General features: G+C 39.9%; 1 protein-coding gene and 1 long non-coding RNA gene across 3 annotated transcripts in view; one reads left to right on the top strand and one right to left on the bottom strand.

Annotated features, from left to right (window-relative positions):
* LOC123508595 overlaps positions 1–6,341 on the top strand; it is a 50,685-nt gene extending 44,344 nt beyond the window's left edge. Inside the window, exons 1-3 of one of the 2 annotated variants that reach the window (XR_006675971.1) lie at positions 91–195; positions 3,569–3,792; positions 4,340–6,341. This is a non-coding gene — a long non-coding RNA (uncharacterized LOC123508595). Of the gene's footprint in view, positions 1–90; positions 196–3,568; positions 3,793–4,339 lie in introns of those variants that run through there. The other variant, XR_006675968.1, reaches the window with a different exon arrangement.
* On the bottom strand, positions 5,886–17,194 carry LOC123508594 (glutamine amidotransferase-like class 1 domain-containing protein 3A, mitochondrial). Its single transcript, XM_045262371.1, has 6 exons — positions 17,020–17,194; positions 15,163–15,303; positions 14,861–15,006; positions 7,599–7,768; positions 7,337–7,413; positions 5,886–6,812 (listed from the first exon to the last, which is right to left on the bottom strand). The coding sequence occupies exons 1-6, from the start codon at positions 17,107–17,109 to the stop codon at positions 6,675–6,677; spliced, it is 762 nt and encodes a 253-aa protein (XP_045118306.1). The 5' UTR covers positions 17,110–17,194; the 3' UTR covers positions 5,886–6,674.
* Positions 17,195–18,607: the final 1,413 nt, after the last annotated feature.

Genomic DNA, 18,607 nt, shown 5'->3' with positions numbered 1-18,607 from the left:
CTCTCTCTCTCTCTCTCTCTCTCTCTCTCTCTCTCTCTCTCTCTCTCTCTCCCTTTCCCTTCCCTTCCCTTCCCTTCCCTTCCCGCCGCAGTGTCGTTCTTTTCGTCGCAAACCAGCCCCTGAAGTCCCGCTGGCTGGAGAGGTCGTCATCTTACTGCAGGGAAAATAAAGCAACAAAACAAACACTCGCTCAAGGTGAAAGAAATGTGAGGCGCCTGAGCGAAACTGTTTGACTTGTTGCCGGAAATATACTGCATAATGGCCGGTGGAAACAGAAAGATAGATGAAAAATGTCTTGTCGGGGGAAAAAAAAAAAGTCGCGTTGATTAATGGAGGAAAAAGTTAATTGGCTGGGTGAAGGTAAGTAATAATTATACGATGTGGAGAGAAAAGACTTTAAAAATAACCCAGTGACCCCCCCCCCCACACACACACACACAAAGAAAGCTAAGGGTTGATTTGTGGGACTCGTGTTCAGCGGCCGTTTCTCGCTACCTCCCACACACACACACACACACACACACACACGAACCAGTGGAAATAGAATGGTCGATATTGCTGTTTCTGTGGAAGGAGTCTATAAACCGCGCAAATATTACACGTGAACTATTGATTAAGTAATTTTGTCAAAGTTCTCTTCTTGTTTCTTCTCTTACCGCTTGGAGACCCTGATTGTCCTCTCACTGCGCGCCACTCCTGTCCGTCAGTGCACGGTTTGCTGTCACCATCACTACTTTCCAAAGGCTTTAGTTGAAGATGCTCATGTTTTTAAGGGTACTTTTATGGTTCCGGTGATAGATTGGCAAGATTCCTAGATTATTATCAGGAGAAACTATAGAAAACCCAGCTAGTCGTCTCTGTGGCCTTGGAAAACTGTCGTGGTGAGAGAGCAAAGCGTACCTCAATATGGGCTACAGCGCTAAGTAGTCCACGTGACAGTCATTCTAGAACACTTCAGCGTATTAACCAATTTACTGTTACGATTATTTTCGCGTAGCATTAACCCCCTTCAGCACTGGCATGCATTTCTTACCACGAGTTTTTAGTGTATGATAAGACGATTTTATTCACATTAGGAACGGTCTATGGAGGTTAGAAGATTAATGGCCAGTCTAAAGATACACCTAATAGTAAGAAAAAATATGAAAACGCGTCATGGTACTGAGGGGATTAATAGTATACGGTTTACATGGACAGGTTTTGTGAAGAGAATAAAGTTTAATACATGTTCTATGATACGAAACAAGTGCACATACTTTAGAAAAACAATAATAATGATAATCGTCTGGAAGGTTGTAAGAAAAGGTAAGGAAAAATATATGGCAACGAAATGGCGAGACTGAGAATGTCTTGCAGTAGTGGTTTCAAAAAGTGTCCAACCACCTTTCAGAATCCTTAAGCTTCCCTTTGTCTTATTTAATCCCTTCTTCTTGCTCCTCTTCTCCACTAGACACCTATTTGTTACTCCTGCTTGTCATTTTACCACCATAGCGTTCTGTGGCCTTTGATAGCAAGCGTGTTACACTCATTTGTTCCGAACCACTTCCGAGCATTAGTTTCCGTTTCCCAGCAGGCAGCAGTAGTGACCAGTACCAACCAGCGTCCGGTCCTTACTAGTGGCGATGGCAAATACGGCAAGTATTACCTGGTTTATACAGTGTCAACTTTGGACTTAAGCTATATCTACCATAACGAAGGATCAAATGAAGACGTGAAGCAGTGGAGAGAAGGGACCAATAACGAGGAATGTGGAGGTTCGGGTGGAGAGCGTTATGTTGTGGTGCAGAGACGCTTGCCTGGAAACATTTTAATATTATGCTTTCTCACTATAGTGTTAAACTGTGAGAAGTGTTGAGCAGAGACAACACACAGCCCATCACTAAGACTGTACAGGTGAAGAATTTGTGTTGTTTTCCAGGCAAGTTTTCCTGCAGTAAATTGTGTAATAACGGGTTTTGTCAGTAATAGGTAAGTGTTAGGAGTGTAATGTCGAGTAAGGGAGACGCAACATAAACCACTGCGAGGACTGTAGAGGTGAGGAATTTGTGTTTCCTGGCAAGCTTTCCTGCAGTACATAGTGTAATGTTTGCTTTCTCACTAATTTCGACTTGTGAATTGTGTAAATGTTGCACGCCAATGAATTCTGCGTAGTTAAGGGAAACGATGGTCACAGATTAGAGGACAGATTTAGTCTCGCGTATGGTTAAATTCATAAACATGTAGCTTTTATCTCACCTCACCTCGGTCACCTGCTGGTCACCCAGCCAGTCTTCCCCATTACGGAGCGAGCTCAGAGCTGATAGACCAATCTTCGGGTAGGACTGAGACCACATCAACACACAACACACCGGGAAAGCGAGGCCACAACCCCTCGAGTTACATCCCGTACCTATTTACTGCTAGGTGAACAGGGGCCGCACATTGAGGCTTGCCCATTTACCTCCCCGCTTACGGGGACTCGAACCCGGCCCTCTCGATTATGAGTCGAGCGTGCTAACCACTAAACTACGCTTTCTGAGAAATTGATGAGATAAGCTATAATTCATTTGTATATATATATATATATATATATATATATATATATATATATATATATATATATATATATATATATAAATAAGATAGGGTAAATCAAGTTTTACCAAAATTAATCACACCTCGGAAAGACAAGCAACTGTCTACCATTTGGGTGTGCGTCGTAATGAATGAAACAAAACATAACTACAGAAATCACAGGAAAATCCTGTCCACGTTGTCTTAAGTCACATTACGTGTAACAGAGAACATGGTTTGACTATTGGTCGAGGAATAAGGGATAAACTTGAGGTGGTCAATGCGTGTCAAGCTAGTGGAGAGTGAATACGTAAAGCTGAAGACTCGAACAAAGTGGCCAAGAAACCATATCATAATTACGTAGGCTTTTGTAGAGATGGTGCAGTTTGTTGAACGTTCACAGGTTAACAAGACTCGACAATTGTAACTATTCTAGAAACCTTTCAATAGTCCTACCAACCTCGCTCTCTCTCTCTCTCTCTTTTACAATTTCGGTTTGTTCGATTTCATCACATCCAAATCCGTGTTCAACAAACCCATCCACTTCAGTTTTGTGTCCTGCTGTCCTTGTTAGTTTTTAGCCGCTTATGACTTGCCATACTATATTTTACCCTAGTAAGAAATAGCTTACCTATTACGATTCTTTTGCTGTTCATTAATTTGCCTATTTATATTTTTACACAGTATTGGTTAGTTGATATATTAGTTAATTTAACTGATTCTCATTATCTTTGACATCATGTGATCAGATGTTATGTTATGTTGTCATTGTAAGTGACATCAATTGTGATCCTTCACTTTTTAACTTAAATGTGTAAAAAAAAAATAAATAAAAATAATAATAATACAGCATACTTTATTTTCTTTTTATTTATTCATTTATTTTATTTTATTTTTTTATTTTATTTATTTATTTTTATTTTTATTTTTATTTTTTTTATTTATTTATTTATTTTTTTTTTTTTTATTCTTTTTTTTTTTTCTTCATACACTTAAAATCTGATTTTGTTTCCAGATGACGATGATGGTGGTGGCAGTCTGCTGAACGCTGCAAAGGAGTCTCTCTGAGCTCAAGAGGACTAGTAACTGTACCAAGAAACAATACTTGGTGTTCTCAAGCCTCACCCTGGCTGTATCTGAAATCTTTCAACTCATGAATTCAGAGAGAGAGAAGTTTATCATGGAGTAAAGAAATACAAGCTGCTATTTGGTTAGCTTAGAGCAGGAATGGACAAGCATGTATGCAAGATAAGAATAATCATGTGTGTGGGTGGATGCATATGATATGGAGGAATGGCAAATGTTGTGATGTGGGAAGAATGAAATGTAGGATGGACAGGAGAGACATGATGCAAGTGACTGAGTTAGGACCATTAGTAATGGAAGTGGAGAAGACAGGAAGGGAATAGTTGGTAGTGCTGCTAGGATTGTGTAGAGAAAAATTAAAGGATGATAGAGGCTGTGCAGGAATTTTGAGAGAATGTGGCATACTTTAGACCAGGGGTTCTCAACCTGGGGTTCACAAGATTTCCAATGGCATTTAGAGGGCTGATCTAATAATAATAATGCGCTTTGCAGTACCGTTGCATATTGACATTGTTTGATGTCAGATTACTGGAGGTTTGGCTAGATGGTCTTGTAATAATAATTCAAGGGGTATTTAGTGATAAAAAGGTTAAGAACCCTTGCCTCAGAGAATACCAATAATTCAAGGGGTACTTAACGATAAACCTTTTTAAGAACCTCTGCTTCAGAGAATAGCATTCATTTTTTCTGCCTTCTACAGATATTGCCAACCAAAAGCCTGGTTCAGGAGCCACCTGTAGCATCGAGATCAAAGAGCCAAAGATTGTTCCAGTGTGATTGGACTTGAAGATCATCTCTGAAAGCAAGAGAGAGAGAGAGAGAGAGAGAGAATCATCTTCGTCGTCATCTTCATCACCATATTTGAGTGGTGTGGGAGTTATAGCAAAGGGACATGAGCAAAGTTGTTCAGATCAGTAACTATAACAGAATCAGAAATAACGGGTTTAAGCTTATGAAGTTCAGGTTTAGGAAAGAAATGCGAAGGGACTAGTTCTCAAATAGTGGTTGATGACTGGAACAGCCTCAGTAATCAGACTCTTAATGCTGATTCAGTAGGGAGCTTTGATTTGAAAGAGTAGATAAATTGTTGAATGAGGGATGATATAGATGGCATTAAGTAACTTTGCTCTTCCAGCTTCCCTTATTTTCGAACTTGTCTCTCCAGCATCCTTGAAACACTACATCAACTGCTGTTGTCCTCTGCATAACTCCTGTTTGAGTAAAAAAAAGGGAGATAGATAGCCAGCCTTGTATAATGTGAGCATCTTACATTTCTTGCTTATAGTCATTTTGGATATGTTGAGAGGGTGGGGAAAAGCATAATAACCTTGTCTGACACACAAGTCATGGCATCATGACTCTCCACACATACCATATGCTTATACTGTGGCTGCCCAGAAAGAACACTGCCATTGGGAGAGACAGCACCAATCAAAAAATGTTGTGTTGGTATCTGATGCTGAGAGGAAGGATGCTATACTGTCGACAAGACAGCCTGTAGTAGAAAACAGCTTTGCACTTCTGCAAGCAGACTGTTTAGACTATTGTAAGGTCCCCCACCTCCTTGCTTGCTTTTCAGAATGTGAGCCTTTTGTCCCACACCATTCATCGTCACTTGGAGATGTTGGACAAAAGGTACGACTCACCCAAGACCTGTAACTTTTGCACTGATGAGAAATTTCAAATTGCAAGTTACATTTCAATTCATGTTTGATTGAGATTACAACTGATCGGTATATTTGATACTTTGATTAATTTCTCTATCAGATACCTAATTTTGTGGAATATTTCTAAACAAACAAATTGTTGGATTACTCACAAATATATCCACAATGACTTGGATGAAGAGTCAAGCCATAAAGAGCACCCCAAGCCTTTCCTCAACTGTGCTCCCATTGCCCCATTCAAGATGCAGAGATCAGCTACTACACTTATGTTGTTGGCACTACAGTATTCATCTCCATCTTTTTATGCCTCACATACTCGTATCCCCAACATACAAGGAAGCTAATAATACTCAATTTGGGAAATCAAGAGGCATATTTTAGGTCCATTTCTTTTGGGTTTTGCATTCATCCCATATATGACACAAGACATGAATAGAGCCAAGTCTCAAGATCTTGCTACCTGGCAACAAGGCAGTCATTAATTACTCCATCTCGTAAAGGCTAGTTCTCTGGATTTGACAGGTAGTCATTATTCTATCTCTTAAAGGCTAGTTCTATGGATAAGTATAGATAGTTAAATAAATGTACACAACCTGATTTATTTAAGAAATTCAGTGGTTGCCCTCAACCTGCACACTGCAAAGTAGTCCTGGTTTCTTTTTTATACAATTTAATGATATTAGCATAGACAACCTTAATGATAATTTCTAAAATACATATCACATTATAATGCCACCTCCTTTCACCTACAGTGACATCCAGGACTTACATTAGCAATGCTACCTCCAACAATTCCCTCCTGCTTATCAAATATTTTCAAACATTCATCATTGTCTCTATGATCACTACTAAAATCTCATGATAAACTTTTTCAGATCTCTATACTAATGAATACTGAATGTCACTACTGATCTAGCAACAAGCCACCACTTGCTTGCTCTTGATAGGGAATGAATGATGAATCCACTTACTTGCCTGTTATTTTCAATCTATAATTAGTATTGAAAATTATGCACAAGAATTAATTACTAACCATATATATCTTTTTATAACCTCTATGAATACCTTGCTTGATGGTTATTATTATTACTAAGCATAAGATTCATGAAAAGACCTTTAAGGGATGAATATTCATCCCTTAAATTAATCTGAACTGCAAGGTAAGTATGAAGCGGCATCTCTGCTCACACTGCTGTAATATTCACATTGCACTGGAGTGACTGCCTTTGAAGACATTTTATAGAGATGTGTTGGTTAACATATCTTGCCACACACCAGCATTGTGACAGGCATTGAATCAACAACACTAAGGGAACACATGCAAGACACTGGCTGGAGTGACTGCTCCATACACTGTTGTCCATCCCACTAACTCTTGATGAGGCCCAGCAAGGCACTGACAGCTTTGGCCACTCCGTCGTGGATCTCGTGGAACTTTCCATTGTACATGTAGGCTGGCGTAGTGACCACCTTGTTGGCTTCATCCACCACCACTTCCTCAACACTCTGTGGCAAGACATTTTATTCACTGCTTTCTCTACTTAAATATTTCAGACTACAAGGAGTTTCAGGGGCAGCATTATATTGTCTTTCAGGAATAACTAACATTTTTGGTGCTTTTGGCCAGTCCTGCAACATTAAAAATAAACCTAACCAAATATACAACATCCCAAGTATTGTTAAACCTAACCAAATATACAACATCCCAAGTATTGTTTGCACAATTTACACCCATCAATGTACTGTTATTTTTTGTCTGGGAAGGACACATTAATGAAAGTATTCTAAGCCTCTGCTATCACCAAAAGTATTATTCTAAGCCTCTGCTATCACCAAAGTAACATCAATTTAACTAAAACCTTCAAAGTATATAATTTGCATTCATAAGTTTACTATGTTTCTCCTGAAAATACTGTAATACCGCCCCTGCATAGTAAACGCAAGTCTATCATTACAAAATTTCAGCCATATTCCCAACATGCATGATTATTTAACCTCAAACTCTTCAATAAAAGAGACAAGTTCCTTACCTTCTCTACAACTGTGGCTCCCATGCCCTTAGCAGCCTCGATGGCTCCAGCATAAGGCCACTTGCCTGAACCATCATCTGTAACACACAGTAAGTTATGAAGAGAACTCATAATAATGCTTGTGATGATGACATATTAAATGGTGTAAACATAACAGTCTTATGGATAAGAAAACTAATGTTAAACAGAGAAACTTAAAAATCCCTTCCATGCAATGTGAACCAAGCACTTAATGTTACTGATGACTGAAGCAGCAGCACACCTGTCTGTCCCAGGGTGAGGGTGACGCCACTGCCTCCCAGGACTCGCGCTGCCAGCACAGGTGCAATACAGCACAGACCAATGGGCTTCTTGGCAGCATGGAAGTCCTTGATGATTCGCTCAACTTCACTGTTCACTGTCATGTCTCCTCCCTTCACAGCAAAGTCAGACCTGTGGCATAGACCAAACATTTCCACACGGTACAACAGACATGACTGACACACACACACACACACACACACACACACACACACAGTGGTTAGAGCGCTGGCTTCACAAGCCAAAGGACCGGGGTTCAATTCCCCAGCCAGGTGGAGATATTTGGGTGTCTCCTTTCACGTGTAACCCCTGTTCACCTAGCAGTGAGTAGGTACAGGATGTATGTGTGTGGTGTGTGCCTGGTCTCAAGCCTATCCGAAGATTGGAAATAATGAGCTCTGAGCTCGTTCCGTAGGGTAACGTCTGGCTGTCTCGTCAGAGACTGCAGCAGATCAAACAGTGAAACACACACACACACACACACACGCCATTGTCGAGAGAGGAAGTCCTGAAGACGGCTCGTCTCCGGCTGAGGACCGGGAAAAGGGAGAAATTACCTATGGTGTTTACAGGGCCCGGGTATCTCTGTGGGGTACAGTTAGTGTCCTGTTAGTGTCCTACTCTTGAAAAGTACAGAAAGTGGGCCATTTTCAAGTGAAAATGGAGAGTGGTCCCTAGTCGAAGAGTGTCGGCGGTGTTTTGTTTTGTTTTGGCCGAAACAGCTGGAGATAGAAATCATGCAATCTACGCCTAGAAATTTGAGACACTTCGAGGGGTTCGTGACCACTCCAAGTGGACTAGATAAATTAGACATAGATTCCAGAATTCAGGCATTAGAAAGTAAGTTTCTAAATATTAGATCCATAGAAGAAAATTAGATAGTCATAGCAGAGAACGATACCTTAAAAAAAGAAATCTATATGTTAACGAGAGAATAAAGAGCTATTGAAGGAGAAAGTGGAAATGGAGAAAGAAAATCAACATCTAAGGAAACAATGTGACGAGATGAAGGCTAAACTCCTCGAAATGGAAAAGAAAATATCCGAAGGAGACTTGGGGAAGGAGGAATGCCTTAACCTAATTGATGCCAAAATGAAGGAAGCGAAACATGAACACCAAGTACAAAAGTCCTTTAAGGTGATAATGAAAAAGCAAGAATAAAATAAAGCAATTACACAGTGAAATGGTAAAGGCATTGAAGGAAAATGAGTATGTGGTGAGAGAGATTGCCGAAAAGAAAAAATGCGTGATCATAACAGGTTTGAGGGAGGAAACTAACAGGAACTGGCAAGATAGGAGGGATAAGGATAATGACAGGATTAAGTTTTTACTAAATAAGATCTCCAAGGAGGAAGAATGCCTATATGCTGAGGTAGAGGAAAGTGTGAGATTAGGAGCTTTTGAAGAAGGCAAGCATAGACCATTAAAATTGAAGTTAAAGTCTCAGGTAACAGCCGAGGCCTTGCTGAGATATACCAGGAAAGGGATATGCAATTGAAATACGATAAATCTATGGATTGATATAACTCTGCTGTGAAGAAGTTTGTGCCATATCACAGAAAGAGGACTTTAAATAATAAACAGTGGTTTAATAGAAATTGTGAAGAAGCAAAGAGAACAAAGAAAGGGCATGGAAGAAACTTGAGAAAAACAGTGAAGTATTATCAAGAGAAGTCTACAAAACAGCAAGGAATAGATATGTTGAAGTAAGGAGAACAGCACAAAAGGAATATGAACAGAGTAGTGGAAAACTGTGATAGTGACCCTAAAATGTTTTACAAATTCATAAATGGAAAACTAAATAAAAGGGAGGCAATAGAAAAAGTAAAAGATGGGGAAGAAGTATATGAGGATGCTAGAGATATAGCTGAAATATTGAACGACAACTTTTGCAGTGTTTACAAAGGAGGAGCATTTTACAGGAAGAAGGCCTACGGAAATAAAGCAAATATAGGACATCATGGTTACTAACAAAGGAGGACCATTTTACAGGAAGAAGGCCTACGGAAATAAAGCAAATATAAGACATCATGGTTACTAAAGAAGATATAAGGAAAATTATAAGTAACTTGGATATTAATAAATCAATGGGGCCTGATGGCATATCTGGGAGGTTGCTGAAAGAATGTAAGGATCAATTGTTGAACCCCATATTTGATATTGTGGAAACCTCCATATGAACAGGAATAGTCCCGAAAGAGTGGAAAAGAGCTGACATTGTGCCTATATATAAGAATGGAAGTAAAATGGAACTGTTAAATTACAGACCAGTATCGTTGACTAGTATATTGTGCAAGGTATGTGAAGAAGTAATTAAAGCAGAGTGGAGTGAGTATCTAGAAAGTGAAAACATTCTGAGTGAAAGACAGTTTGGTTTCAGAAAAGGAAGATCGTGCGTATCCAATTTATTATGTTTTTATTCAAGAGTGACTGACATACTACAACATAGAGAGGGATGGGTGGATGCTATTTACCTGGACTTGAGAAAGGCCATTGATAAAGTGCCACACAATAGACTGATGTGGAAACTAAAGAAGATTGGAGGAGTAAGTGATAAACTAGCAAAATGGATGGAAAATTACTTAGTGGGAAGAGAAATGCAAACAGTGGTGAATGGAAAGAAGTCCGAGTGGAAAAAGGTAACCAGTGGAGTTCCACAAGGGTCCATGCTTGTTCCCATCATGTTTTTTATTTATGTTAATAATATGCCAGTAGGAATTGACAGTTACATGAATATGTTCGCGGACGATACTAAAATTAAGAGGAGAGTAAAGAATGTGGAAGATTGTAACAAGTTACAGGAAGATCTTGATAAAATATATGAGTGGAGTAAGGAGTGGCAGATGGAATTTAATATAAACAAGAGCCATGTTATGAAAATGGGAAGTAGATACAGACCAAACCGGGATTACAGGCTGGGTGATGAGAAAATTAAAGAGACCAATGAGGAGAAAGACCTAGGAGTAACCGTGCAAAACACTTTGTCACCGGAGAAACACATTAACAAGATATTTTGGAAAACATATAACATGCTTCAAAATATTGGTGTTGCATTCCACTACCTAGATGAAGGAATGATGAAGATACTATGCACTTAAATAAGACCCCACTTAGAATATGCAGCTTGCGTCTGGTCACCGCATATGAAGAAAAATGTGAAGGTGGAAAGGTTACAGAGGCTGGCAACAAGGATGGTACCAGGACTCAGGGAGTTAGATTATGAGGAAAGACTGAGGGAACTGGGGCTGACCACATTAGAAGAGAGAAGAACATGAGGAGACATGATAACTATGTATAAATTGGTGAACAAGATTTGACATATTGGACAGAGTTGATAAAGGTGACCACAAGTAATCATCTCCGAGGACAGAGGACATGGAAAAAAAACTAATAAAAGACATCTGTCTAAATGACGTGAGAAAGTACAATTTCCCGCATCGTAGTATTGATAAGTGGAATAAACTGAGTAGTGATGTCGTTGATGCAGTGTGTGTCAATCAGATGAAAGAGAGATATGACAGGAGTGGCCAAGGAGGCAGGACACACACACACACTCACACATGCACGCGCACGCACACACACACACACACACACACGCACGCACGCACACACACACACACACACACACGCACACACACACACACACACACCCTCTCACGCACCCACCCACGCACACACACACACACTCACTCACACACACACACACACACACACACACTCACTCACACACGCACGCACACACACACTCACACACTTTGTGTGTGTGTGTGTGTAGTTGTAGTTTACAGGGCCTGGGTTTTACGCTTATGTGGCCCCATCTCCATATCTACACTTACCCAATTTTTTTTTAAAGCTATGCACACTCTTTGCTGACACCACTTTCTCACTCAAACTGTTCCAAGTCTCAACACATCTTGAGACTTGGAACAGTTTGAGTGAGGAAGTGGTGTCAGCAAAGAGTGTGTATAGCTTTAAAGAAAAATTGGGTAAGTGTAGATATGGAGACGGGGCCACACGAGCGTAAAACCCAGGCCCTGTAAAACTACAACTAGGTTATAAAACACACACACACACACACACACACACACACACACACACACACACAAAATGCTTGGACAGAAAATTACTACTAATGGGAGAGTTTAACTGCAAAAATGTAAAGAAGAAATGGAAGTAAATGGTTATGCTGGAGCAGCTGGACGATGGAGGGAAGAAGTGCTACAACTGGCAATGGTAAATACAATGGACCAATGGGTGAAGGACAATACAATGCTTGACCAGGTATTCACAGAAAAACTAGACCCTAGTCTAACCACTAAATATCGTAGCTTGATGGGGAAAAGTCATCATGTGGTTTTGGAAGTTGAATTGGAGAATTGAGAAATATTGAAATGCCTAAAGGATCACAAATAAAGGAGACTGAATTACACCAAGACAAATTTTGAAAGATTACGTAAATATTTTGGTAATAATAAATGGAAAGATGTCAAGGAGAGCAAAACAGTGCAAGAGGAGTAGTATGAATTACTCTTAGAAAAGTACAATGAATAGGTGAAGAGTTATGTTACTGTCTAAAGAGTAAAGGAGAGCAAACACCTGTGATACAATGCTAGATGTGCAAAAGAAGGGTAAGGATGTAGCTTGGGATAAATTAAAGAAGCAATGAAAAGAAGAAAATAGGAAGCAATATAAAGAAGCACAAATAAGTTGGAATAAGAATGGAGAAAGTCTGAAAGGGATATAGTAAAGAGATGTGAAGAGGAACCCAAGTTTTTTTTTACAAGTATATAAATGGAAATTAATTAAGGAAAATAAGATATGTGAAACAATGGAAGTGAGTGAAATTATGAATGAGAGCTTTACTAAGAATTGGTATTTCATGTGGAAGGAGATTTTATAGAACTTTGCAGTGCAAAAACAAAATTTGCAAATTGTTAGAGAAAGTGGATGTTGGAAAAGCAATGGGGCCAGGATGGACACTGAGGGAATGTAGAAAACAGCTGGTGGAACTGATTTTGGATATGATTAACAGCTCTGATGGAAGGGAGAGTACCAAGAGAGTGGAAAAGAGCAAATATAGTGCCTATATACAAAGGAGGCAAAAAGCCAAACCCCTAAATTATAGACCAGTATCACTGATTGTGATCTAAGAAAAATGGGTGGAATATCTTGAAAAAAAAAAATATATATATATATTGAATAACCCCCTCTTTGATTTTAGGAAAGGAAGATAGTGTAAAATAAATTTACTTTATTTTACACTAAGTTTCTAAGCAAAGAAATATCTTAAGCTGGATGAGAGATTACTTAACAGAAAGAGAAATGAGGATTGTAGTAAGAGACATCTCGTCAACTTGGAGAACAATAACTAGTGGTGTACCACAGGGATCAGTGCTGGCACCAATAACATTCCAAATATATATTAACCCTTCCCCAGCAGCAGAGCAGATGAGTGTACTACCAAATAATAAATATATATAGACTCTACTGACTTTCATCCATACATCTAAATACAGTATAGTTTCCCAGGAAAGTGGGTATTCTAGATTAACATCTATATATAGACTGCCACAAAACTGAACAAGCAATTGAATCTACATAAAGGTGTTATTTGTCTTTGATTGGTGATAATGTAAGTCAATATATTTATATGACTATCTGGAGTTATGCACAGCAAGGACTTGTGACCTGAATGTAATTCACTTCCACTTTTCATCGTATTTTTCATATACATGCTTGTTTTATACCTATTCATTTTTAGGCAACGTTGTTGGCATGTGAAAGTTCTTTCTCCTTGACATGATAGACTGATAATACAAAATAAATAAATAAAAAAAAAAAAAATGCTAAAATTTCCAGTATTAGCTTGTGTGCATAGCATATCCACCACCGACAAAACACAAGTGGTGCATGGTCTTAAGAGGCAATGTTGGCAAGTGTTTGAGTATTTGAGATATCAAATAATGATTTATTTTCAAAATTTTGTTACTTTATTATAAGGAATAATCTATATATAGGCCATGCTACAACTTAGTGTGGTAAAATCAGAACGAACGTCTATCCAACAAAAAGTCCGAATTTCGAAACGTCTACATATACTGTAGATCCTCTGCCAAGAAGGGGTTAACTATATAAATTTGTTTGCAGATGATGCAAAACTACTGAAGAGCTAAAAAATGTGTCCCAGTATTGAAGAGGTAAAAAATGTGTCCCAGTATTTAAGAGGTATAAAATGTGTCCCAGTATTTAAGGTATAAAATGTGTCCCAGTACTGAAGAGGTATCAATGAGGACTGTATGAAATTACAGAGATATTGACAAAATATGTGAGTGGAGCCAAAAATGGAAATTAGAATTTAATGCAAAGAAATGCCAAGAAATGGATACGGATAAAAAGTAATCAAAGACCTACGTGGGGATACAAAATGGGAGAAGAAATTATAATGAAGAAGAAAGGGAAAGGCCTGGGAGTTGTCATACAAGACACCATGATCCCAGAAAAACATACGAGTTACTTACTTCAACATATAAAACACTAACAAATATCAGGATGGTGTTTAATTACATGGACAAGAGTATGATGAAAAAATTATAACCACTATGATAAGACCCAGACGATATGCAGCAGTGGTGTGGTTTCCACAAATGCTGAAGAATATCAGGAAATGAGAAAGAATTCAAAGGACACCTAAAAAGATGGTGCCAGAGATAAAGGACCTTACCTATGAAGAAAGACCGGAAGAAATGGGACTACCAACTTTGAAAGATAGATGGGAGAGGATATCTAATAACAATGTATAAAATAGTAAACTGTACAGGAAAGATAGACAAGACCTGGTATCTCTGATAGAAGATGGAGATAGACAGATGAGAGGACATTCCAAGATCATGAAGAATCGATGTTTAAGGAACATTAAAAAGTTTAGTTTTCCACATGGAATGGTGGATATCTGGAACGGCTTGAATGAAGAGATTGTAACAGTAGAAAATCAGCATATATTTAAGGAAAAGTTGGATAAAAGTAAATATGGAGACATTACTATAAGCCCCACTCAGACCATGTTAATATACAACTAAGAAAACACACACACACACACACACACACACACACACACACAGAGCACAAATCATACCCACGGATCTGAAAGACATCACACATCCTTGCCAGCACCTAGACACCTGAAGCCCATCCATCCCTGTCCTCGCCTTCCACCCGGCTACTCACAGGTTCTTGGCTGCTCCAAACCCTCCAGGGAAGAACACAGCATCAGCACCACCACTGGTCAGCTCAGTCAGGGGCTTCACCTCACCTCGAGCAATGCGTGCAGACTCCACCAGCACATTGCGGCTCTCACCCTCTGCTGGGGCTCCCTGCAACACACAACTATTATTAAGACCCCAAAAACAACAAAGTATCTGTAGCCAAGAATGTTAAGTGTTCTTTTCTGGGAATTTAATGTTTAGTGATATGCATGCAAACAACACATAGACCTGCACACCACATTTCCCAGGCTCTGTGGTGCTCACTTTGGTGTGGTCAATAACATGCATCTGAGGGGCATCTGGAGCATAGCATGTCACGTCAGCCCCGCCTCGTGTCAGCCCCACCAGAGCTGCTGAGGCCTCGTGGACTTCTGCACCATCATACACCCCAGACCCAGACAGCACCTGAAAAGAAAATTACCCTTACTAATTGGAAAATAAGCCATGTATGTATGTATCTATCTATCTGGATCTGCCAAACAGCAGTGGCAGATCCAGAATCAATATTTGGTGGGGATCCATTAACCTGAATTCCTCTACCCCTTGAGATTAGTGGTGAGCCTCATTAGCTGGATGTCACTTTTTTTTTTAAACTTAGTGAACTTAAATGCATTTTAGCAATATACAGAGCTACTTTTATGTAATAAGAGCAGCAATGACTTATTAATATGAGTGAATAATTAGATTAACTTTGCTCAATGAGGACATATAATAGCATTTTTAAGAAAGCCTTGTTACATTAATGTTCTGTATATATATACCTATTACTTTGCACCATCTACTGTTCCATACATACCTGTTACCTTGCACCATATACATACACTATCACTCATAATAAACAAAGATTTGGAGGGTTTCATCCATAGACACACAATCTTTCTCCAGTGAGGTGACAGATTTCTGGATTACTTTTCAGGAGACTATTGGTGTCCATAAATAGTACTGAAAGTAGACAAGACGCTCATCGCACAACACATGTACAAGAGAGGCCAAGTGCTGTCACAAGTTTGACTGTTCAGAGGAATAGAGCGCATCTCTACAAAAAGACTGGTGGCACAGTGGTGCCCAGTGGGCGAGGCTAAACAGCGGGACAAAGACAGGCTTCTACTCCTACAACAATACATTCGCCACAGATTCATCATAACTGGTGAGAGCTGGGGAGCTTATAACAGCATCGAAAAGCTGGGCAGCAACCATTATATAATTATCACTCTGAAAACTTTGCAGACCAGTTGAACATTGAAGTTCAAACCCATTGAGCATCTCTAGAAAGACATTAAAGAATGGGTGAGGCAGCTGGGGATACCGAGCCACTATCTCTATCAATACCTGGCTCAGTACCTCTTAGTGAAACCCCAAGAGGAAGACACACTGCTACACCAGTTCTCTGTACAGGCCACGAAACTTTATCCCCCGAAAGGCAGACAACACTGACAGCTGGCTTCTCTTGGTGAAATCTCCAAGGACGAGGAAGAACTGGACCATCAATAAGGTAGCAACATCACATGCACTTCTTAGCCACTGCAGTTAGGCTGGGTTTAGGGTTAGGTTAGGTAAGGTTCATGACCAGATTTTGGTGTGATATACTTTAGGTTTAGGTTAGGTTAGGTTAAGATAGGTTTAGGTTTTGGTTAACATTAGGTTGCATTAAATGTCTTTTTTTTTCTTTTCTAGTAGTTTGCAGTCCATTTTGTAATGATCTGCTTCATTCTACTACAAAATTGTGCTTTTGGAAAGGAGTGTGTAGGAATAGAAAAAAAAGTACTGATTTGCAACAGAAATGAAGTGCATATTCATTCAAGACAGGCCGAAACCTACCAGAATGCCGAAAATCACAGAGATAAACAACAATAACATCAGTTAGAGGCATTTCGATTTCCCAAATTTCAAAATTGATTTAAATACCTACTTCATGTTCAATTCGGGTGTTAGTACCAAGTGGCAATGGTGTTTCAGGGAGACAAACTCGTGTACAAGAACGTGTGATGAATGTAAGACGCAAGCTTCCCACCAGGACCTGACGGCTTCATATGCTGCTGCTTCTGACATCAGTGACTAGTGACCACCACCACCGGCACACGGGAGTCACCAATCATCACCGTAACAATCGCCACAACTCACCACAGCCACGGCAGGTCCTTGCATGCTGGCTCCAGTAGAGAACAGACGCAGATGCAGGTTCCTGGCAGCTGTCCTGGCCACACTCAGCATATTGAAGGCAGAAATGTGCAAGACCGCCGCTAATGTCTGTTCCTGAGAGCTGGAGTGAAGTGACCACGTCCGAATTCCTGACTGACGCTATTGGTTGTGGCTTCGACTTCCTCCCACCTACCTAAACTCTAATTAATTAGTATTTTATTTATATTGATTATTGTCATCTATCTCTATGACAAAGAAATCATCTGTTGTAAACAGAGTAAAGTAATAACTGGAAACTGGTGAAATTGGTCCTAAAAACTAAATATGATCACTCCTAAATCCCTTCCTGACATCCATGGCTGTGATTTCGGCTTCCTTATAATCTTCTGCCAAAGCAATAGTCTAATTATAAAGATTCAATTTGCAGAGACTCTAAATAGTCATACTGTCCACCATTACAAATTACAATTCTAGACGGGGTAAAGTTTATTCCAACATTATAATTATAATTCCTTCCATCTTTTTTTTTTTTTCCCTAACATAACTTTTAACAAGGCAAGTTTCATTAACTGTTTGCTTTCATTAATGGCATTCACCCTCACTAATTAAGACTAAAGGAGAGCTTGTCTACATTGCCTCTGTGCGGCTCTATTCCTGCAGCAGCCAGCGTGTCTGCGGTCATCTCTTCAGAACACGCACCAACACAGCCCACACCAGTGAACGCACCTACCACGCAACCCTGGAACAAGAAAAAATGCCATATCAAACCACACACCCAAAAAATAAATAAAACTAAAAAAAAGTGATAAGAAACTGTACATGTACATCATTTCACTAACCGTACTATACCCAATAATTCACGTACCATATGATAGCACGTGCACGCCCGCCACAGCCAGCCCGCCACAGCCAACCAACCAGCCACGCCACCACCACCAGCACGAGGCTCCTGGATCGCCACCACGGTGCGCTAACCAGGGCAATACTGGGGAAGACTAGATGATTAACATGTACCATGTACCTGGAAGAGAATGGTTAGCCGCGCCGCTTATCGCCCTATGCCTAACACCTAACGCCTAGCAAACCGTAATTTGTACTTTACTTTATTCCGAAGGGTTGCTCCAGCGGTGACAGTCCACGGTGTGACCTGTGATACGGGTACTCACCTGTAAAGAGGAGAAGGAGAGAGTTAGTGTGGTGTGCTTATCAAAGCTAGTATTTCATTATTAACGGAGATCAGTATAGGAGTCACGTGGTTCAGGTTAATGCTTAGTTAGTACTTTATTGCTGTGATAATGAGGCTTAAATAACAACCTCAACTTACCAAATCCAACGCGAGGAAGACGCATTCAATAGGATAAACTAACGCACACTATCACTACACTAACCGCGATGCCACGCACGCACACACAAGGAACCGCACTCGCCCGCCACCATATGACAAAAGGCCGAGGATTTCTTCAGCTGGTGTGGGATCACCTCGGCTGTCTTCGAATGTGCTGCCCTTCCTTTGGCTGACACACTCCCACCTCACATCCTCACATCCACACCACACTATAAGATCACATTA

Source organism: Portunus trituberculatus, chromosome 25 (genome assembly GCF_017591435.1).
Source record: "Portunus trituberculatus isolate SZX2019 chromosome 25, ASM1759143v1, whole genome shotgun sequence".
In the NCBI taxonomy this organism is placed as follows: domain Eukaryota; kingdom Metazoa; phylum Arthropoda; class Malacostraca; order Decapoda; family Portunidae; genus Portunus; species Portunus trituberculatus.
This window is presented reverse-complemented; position numbering and strand designations above follow the sequence as displayed.